This window comes from Penaeus vannamei, chromosome 2 (genome assembly GCF_042767895.1).
Source record: "Penaeus vannamei isolate JL-2024 chromosome 2, ASM4276789v1, whole genome shotgun sequence".
Lineage (NCBI taxonomy): Eukaryota > Metazoa > Arthropoda > Malacostraca > Decapoda > Penaeidae > Penaeus > Penaeus vannamei.
In genome coordinates, this window is record NC_091550.1 from 43,305,505 (window position 1) to 43,313,004 (window position 7,500).

Here is a 7,500-nt window from a genome sequence, read left to right on the forward strand (position 1 = left end):
ACCATCTCCTCCTCTTCTTCTTCCTCCTCCTCCTCCTCTTCTTCCTCCTCCTCCTCTTCCTCCTCCTCCTTCCCCCTTTCCTAAGCCCCCCCCCCCACCCTCACCCCCCGAAAGAGACAACAAACACGTCTCCTTAATCGGGTGAAGGATATCGTTTCCCTGTGCCTCCGAAGGCGCCGCTCTCATCGCAGGATGGCGGCTATCTTGATCCTGGAGGGGAGGGGGGAGGGGGAGGGGGAGGGAGGGAAGGAGGAAGGGTTGCGGAGGGTGAGGTGGGAGGGGGGGAAAGGAGGGGAGGGGAGGGATAGGGGTAGCGGCGGGTGGGGTGGGAGGGGGATGGGTAGGGGAGGTGGGGAGGGGTCTTTGGGATTGGGAAGGGGCAGGGGGAAGGGGTTGATTTTGGCGGGGTAAGAAGACCCAACTGGAGGAGGATTTAGCGGTAGCTCTCTTGACTTTGTATTCGTTCAGTTTATTTTTATGGTTATTATTATTATCATTTTTATTATTATTGTCATTGTTATTATTATTATTATCATCATCATCATCTGTTCACTCGATTATCATTTTTGAAAATAGGACTAGAGGGAAATGGAGGAAAACGCCGATTGGGATGGATATATATATATATATATATATATATATATATATATATATATATATATATATATATATATATATATATATATATATATATATATGTGTGCGTGTGTGTGTGTGTGTGTGTGTGTGTGTGTGTGTGTGTGTGTGTGTGTGTGTGTGTGTGTGTGTGTGTGTGTGTGTGTGTGTGTGTGTGTACATATGTTTGGTAAGAGTTTGTGTTTATATCTGATTACTTAATTAAATGATTGATTTCCATCACAACAGACATTAACACAGGTGATTTTATGATATATTGATATTTTTTTATTTAATTTGTTGATTAACAGATTTATTCAGCTACTTTTACTGTTATTTACGCTTTTATTTTTGTTATTATTCTATTATTTGTTTTTAATTATATTTTTTTGCTATTTTTTGTGTGTGTAATTATTTATTTTAATTATTATTAATTATTTGGATTTGTTATTATTTATTTTCACTTGTTCTATTTTTATTTGTGATTATTTATCTTTAATTGGCTTTCTTTTTTATTATTTATTTTTAATTGGTTTTCTTTGTGATTATTCATTTTTATTCATTTTTAGTTAACCTATTTTTTATATTGTATTTTAACCCATTTATTTCGATTTATTCCCTTGTTTATCGATCTTGACGCCGGCTTCTCCTTGGCTCCCCAGGTGTCCGTGACGACCAGCCTGCTCCTGGACGACGCCAGCAACGACGGCTCGCTCATCGTCGACGTCGAGTCCCCCGCGCCGCCCACGCCAGGTGAGGGAGGGGCGGGGAAGGGGGAGGGCGGGGGGTTTGGGTGGGTGGGGGGTTGTTGGTTTGTGCGTTGTATTTTTGTTCGTTTGTTGGTTGGTTTATGGGTGTGGCGGTGTTTGTTTTGTTTGGTTGTTTGTTAGTGGTTGGTATGGCGGTTTTTTGTTTGTTGATGGTTATGTTGTTGTTTTCGTTTTTTGTCTGACTTTTTTCTGTGTCTAGTTTCTTTTGATTTTTGCGGTTTGTTTGTCGCCTTCGTCTATTTTTTTTCCATTTATCTACCTACCCATGTATCAGTATCTATTTCCGTAACTGCCTGTCCATTCCTCTGGTTTCCCTTCTCTCCTCTCTCCTCTCCCTCTGTTCTTATCTTCCCTCCCTCCCCCCCTCGCTTCCTTTCATTATCTCCCCCTCCCTCCCTTCCCTCCATTCATCCATCCCTCGTTTCCTCTCTCTTCGCTTTTCTCTTTCTTTCTCCTTAATCCCCGACAAAGGCGAAATTATGCGAAAGAAAAGAAGTGGGGGGAAAAAGTGACGAGAAAAAGGTTTAGTAAATTGGAGGGGAAGGAGACAAAGAATAGCTTCTTTTTTCGGTCTTTTGTCTCACTTTTGTCTCACTTTTGTCTCTCCCTCTTCCGCTATTCGCGTTAATATCCTCAGCGTCAATGCACACTGTTGGTTATGTACACACGCCCACGCACACAGTCGCGCATGCGGAGGGATAACGACGGGTTACAGACGTGTACGTGGGTGTGCGTACACGCGTACATGGAGACACAGGTAAGTGCAGGTTCGCGCCCGTGTGGAGTACGTGTGACGGCGCTTGTGCACAAGATACGCATAATTACACACGCACGCACATACACTCACACTTTCTCACTCACTCACGCACGCAAACGCACACACGCTCACAAAGAGAGAGAGTGAGACTGAGAATAAAAGAGAGAAAGAGAATTGGAGAGAGAGAGAGAGAGAGAGAGAGAGAGAGAGAGAGAGAGAGAGAAGGGGAGAGATAGAGAGAGAGAGAGAGAGAGAGAGAGAAGGAGAGATAGAGCAAAGGGGGGGGGGGGTGAGAGGGGGAGGCAGAGAGAATACAGCGCTTCCGAGAACGGACCAAGGAATGTCGCGCTGGACACGTGTCCTGTCTCACGAATATCGAAGCTAACCGAGCGGGCAAAAAACATTTAGCGAGAGAAAGCGTCACGAACGAGAAGGCACGCGGATGAGAATGGGAGAAAATAGATAAAACATGACGAGCTTACCTGTCACTCCTGCTTGCACGCCCCTGCTTGGAAGTTAGAGCGCGAGGCAATGCGAGGGCGTTGAAGTGTGGGCGTGTGTCAAGCATGTCCGTCTCTGGGAATCGGGGGGAAGGCAGACGTACGCTGTTTGTTTAGGAAGGTGACTGTGTTGCGTGTGTGTGTGTGTGTGTGTGTGTGTGCGTGTGTGTGTGTGTGTGCGTGCGTGCGTGTGTGTGCGTGCGTGCATTCTTCTTCTGCTTTTTTTTTTTTTTTTTTTTTTTTTCTTGTTAATATTTATGTTTTTTATATATTGATATGTATTGCTTTTCGGGAGAGAGAAAAAAGCAAGTGAAGTCATGTCTCAAAAATGTTCCTGGTACGTAACCGAATTCCGCAAGGAAAGTACTAAAAGAAAAAAATATATGCAGGGTTGTTAGGTATTTGTTTCCATTTTCGTGTCTTCTCATTCTTTTGTTTTCACTCCTCTTTCTGTTTTACATTGTATTGCTATTTTTTTCTGCTATTCCCTTTTTTCCTAGCGGCCCTTTTCCTACGGTTTCAGTTTTCAGAAACCGCCTCTTTGTTCTGCATTATCTTTACTCTTTCTTATGCATCCTTACCTTGCTCTTCGTCCTTCTCACTATCTTCCTCCTTCTCTTCGTGCTTCTCATTTCTTCCTTTTCTTTCTCTCGTCTTCTCTTTCGCTCTTCTCTGTCCTTCCTCTCCGCCTTTTTTTTCTCTATTCCTCTCTTCCCTCTCCTTCTCCCAACCTCCTCTCTCTCCTCTATTTTCTATCACCATCCCCTCCCCTTCATCAACTTACACCTACCCTACACCCACCCCCCCCCTCACCCCAGTCCCACCCCTGCCTTTTACCCCCTTACCCCCAACTCCCCTCACCCCAGCCCCACCAACCTCTGTACCCTACCTCCCCACACACCCCACCCCAGTCTCCCAACCCCTAACCCCCCTACCTCCCTTCCCCCTCACCTCTCACCCCAGTCCCCACCAACCCCAACCCTCCTTACCCCCACCTCAGTCCCCATCAACCCCAACCCCGTACCCCTGCTCCAGTCCCCACCAACCCCAACCCCCTACCCCCACCCCGGTCCCCAATCACCAATACCCACTGTGTCACAGCTTAGATCAGATTTGCATAAATTCAGTCGCACAAAAGATGGTCTCTCGGATCTTTATTGGACTGTTCAGTGGATGATATATATGTATGAGGTTGCGTGATGTATGTGTGTGTGTGTGTGTACGTGTGGGGAGGGGGGGTGGGGAGGCGAGGATGGGGAGGTGGGATGGGGGAGGAGGGATGGTGGGATGGACGGAGGAGGTAGCTTCGGGGTGGGTGGGGGAGAGGGTAACTGTGTGTGAGTGTCGTACTTATATGTGCGTCTGCGTGTGTGTGTGTATGTGTGTGTCTCTTATGAATAGATGTGTGAGCGGTTATGTATGCTTTGTACTGTGTGTATATATATATATATATATCAAATTGCGCACGTGTTGGAGTAGGGTCATTGGCCTGGGCGCGTGGTTCGATGTTCCGCCTTGTTTATGGGGAAGTACTTTGTCTTGGGTTGTGGAGGATGAGTTGGAGGGGGTGGGGGCTTGCTCTCTTTAGTCGCTTGGGAGGGAGAAGGGGAGAGAGAGAGAGAGGGAGAGGGAGAGAGAGAGGGAGAGGGAAAGAGTAGGGGAGAGAGAGAGTAGGGGAGAGAGAGAGTAGGGGAGAGAGAGAGAGAGGGAGGGAGGGAGATGAAAGGGGTGAGGGAGAGAGAGTAGGGGAAGGAGAGAGCAAACTGAAAGGGAAGGAGAGGAGAGAGAAGGGGAGGTAGGAAAGAGGAAAGCAGAAAACAAAAAGGAAGAGAGGGAAGATAAGAGAGAGAGAGAGAGAGGGGAGAAAAGGGTTGGTAGAAAAGGGAAGGACAGGATAGCTTGGAGGAAAGAATAGGGACAGAGAGAGAGAGAGAGAGAGAGAGAGACGGAGGGGTGTATCACCCGAAGGAGGGAGAGAGTCTTAGGAGAAAGAATTCTAAAAAAAAAAAAAAAAAAAAAAATAGAGTGGAGGACATATAATGAAAGAAAGAGAAAAAACTCGGGCACTGGGTATTGACACTCCCTGATGGATCGCCCCTCCCCAGCCGCCGCCTACCCACCTGTTTGCACTCCCTCGGTGCCCGGCCCCATTGTCTGCCCCGTCACCCGCGGAGGGGGCGGTGACGATGGGCGGGATGATAAGAGAGGGAGAGGGAGGGAGAGAGAGATAGAGGAAGGGAGAGAGAGATAGAGGAAAGTAGAGAGATATAGAGGGAGAGGGAGAGGAAGAAAAAGAGAGAGAGAGACAGAGGGGGGGAGAGAGAGAGAGGGAGAGAGAGAGAGAGAGAGAGAGAGAGAGAGAGAGAGAGAGAGAGAGAGAGAGAGAGGGGGGGGGGGGAGTGAGAGAGAGGTAAACAAGGTAAACAAGCAAGCAAGCACAGGAACAAGATAGGAACAGAGGGATAGAAAGCGACTGGGAGTGACATGCAGACAGACAGAGAGACAGAAGTAAATAGAGACAGAGATGAGTTACGATAAAAAAACGCGTATATACCGGACTTCATTTCCTCTCTGCGTATTCGCAAGGAATTTCCCCGTCTCCCCCCCCCCTCCCTTCCGTCCGTCTGTCCGTCTGTCACTGCTGTCTACGGGGGTCGGAAGGCGGGAGTAGGGGGGGAGGGGGCACGGCGTCTGCCCTCCGTCAGCGGCTGGGCATTCACCTGTCTGTCACCGCCACCCCCTATCTCCTCCCGTCTTTCTCTCGGTTCCCCTGTTTATTTTGCCTGCGTTGCGTGCCCCGTATCTCGGTTTAACGCTCGGCCGCACGCGCGCAGTCTATCTCTTGATCATCCTCTCACCCCCTCCTCCCCTCCCAGTGCCTTATACTTACTCTTGCTGTCATTTTCTCCGTCTCTGTTTATCTCTCTCTGATCTCTTCCTTCTCTCATATTCTCTCTTCCATCCATCCCTCTCTTACTTCCCTCTCATCAGCTTCCTCTCTCTCTCTCTCTCTCTCTCTCTCTCTCTCTCTCTCTCTCTCTCTCTCTCTCTCTCTCTCTCTCTCTCTCTCTCTCTCTCCCCCTCTCCCTCTCTCTCTCCCTCTCCTCTCTCCTCCCTCTTCCTATCTCTCTCTCTCTCTCTCTCTCTCTCTCTCTCTCTCTCTCTCTCTCTCTCTCTCTCTCTCTCTCTCTCTCTCTCTCTCTCTCTCTCTCTCTCTCCCTCTCTCTCTCTCCCTCTTTCTCTCTCTCTCTCTCTCTCTCTCTCTCTCTCTCTCTCTCTCTCTCTCTCTCTCTCTCTCTCTCTCTCCCTCCCTCCCCCCATCGCTCCTCTCTCTCTCTATCTTTCCCCTTCCCTCTTCCTCTCCCTCCTTCCTCCCTGCCTTCCTTTTCCTTCCCCTCCCTCTCCCTCTCCCCCCGCCACACCCCCTCCTCACTCACCCTCCCCTCCCTCCCCTCCTCTCCCCTCCCCTGCCCTCTTCTCCTCTCCTCTCCTCTCCCCTCCCCTCCCCTCTTCTCCTCTCTCTCCTCTCCTCTCCCCTCCTCCTCCCCTCCCCTCCCCTCCTTCCCTCCCTCCCCTCCCCTCCCTCCTCCCCTCCCCCTTTCCCCTCCTTTCAGGCGTCCGCTGGCGTGCTCATGGTCCAGACGGGAGATTAGCCGACCCGATCCGCCAGCGAGTTTATACCAGGTTTTATGGCCGCGATCGCTCCGGGTTACGGTCCGGGCGGGATAAAGATTGTCGCAATAAAAGGACGTAATGATTCTTGTTGTGTGGATGAGAGGGGCAGGCGGTGGTGGGGGTGGCGCTGGGGGGTTGGTGGTGGAGGGGGTGGGGGGGGGGGTAGTGAGGGGTTGGTGGTGGTTGTAGTTGGGGTGGTTGGTAGTCTTGAGTACTTGTTGTGGTGGTAGTAGCTATTATGGTTGTAATGTAGTAGAATCCGTGATATTTGCTGAAGCTATGGTGGTAGAAGTAGTAACGGTTGTAGGAGTAGGAATATTAGTGGTTGCGGATGTTGTAGCAGAAGTAGTAGTAGCAGCAGCAGCAGTAGTAGTAGTAGTAGTAGAAGTAGAAGAAGTGTTGGTAGTGATGATGACTGTAATAGTAAAAGTAGTAATGGAATTAGCGTGAATATCAGTCCTTCCGTAGCGTGTCTACAGATCTACGGTAAAACATCCCCACGTTTCACTAACGGCCCTACTAAGGTGGCCCTTCTCTTTCTTCTTCCTTCGTCTACCCTTCTCTTCGTCTTTTTCTTTATTTTGCTCTTCCATCTCTCGCTCTTCTCCTCCATGTCTTTCCTCTTCCTTTCCTTTTCTTCTCTTCCACTTCGTTCTTCCTTCCTTTTCTTCCTTCTTTTCCACTTCGTTCTTCCTTCCTTTTTTTCCTTTTCTTATTTCTCTTCCACTTCGTTGTTCCTTCCTTTTTTCCTCTTTTCTTTCTCTTCCACTTCGTTCTTCCTTCCCTTTCTTCCTTTACTTCCTTTTCTTCCACTCCGTTCTTCTTCCTTACGTTTCCTTCATTTTCTCTTTCCTCCCCCTTTCTGTTGCTTCGCCGCCGCCGCCGCCGCCGCCACGCAGACGTCAATGACGCAACCTCCCCGGACCAAGGTCTGTTTCCCGGAAGGAGGATTAGCGTCCGAGGCAGTTTAATTTCGCCCCGCCCCCGCCCCCGCCCCCGCCCACCCCGCCCCTCGTGCGTCTTTTCCCGGGACTGCCTCGTAATTTCGGGGGTCCCGGCGCTCTGCTTGGGGCCGCTTGCTTTTCGTTGCTTGTTATATGCACGAACGCACGCACACACACATGCACACACATAAACACACACATAAACACACTCACTCACACACTCACTCACACACTCACTC

General features: G+C 49.3%; 1 protein-coding gene across 1 annotated transcript in view; it reads left to right on the forward strand.

Moving 5' to 3' along the window:
• The window catches only part of LOC138865703 (chromatin-remodeling ATPase INO80-like), a gene marked incomplete at its 5' end in the record, with an annotated part of 117,521 nt that overhangs the window by 39,116 nt on the left and 70,905 nt on the right, over positions 1-7,500 (forward strand). Inside the window, 1 exon segment of the mRNA XM_070136975.1 lies at positions 1,278-1,368. Coding sequence (XP_069993076.1) covers positions 1,278-1,368 — 91 coding nt within the window.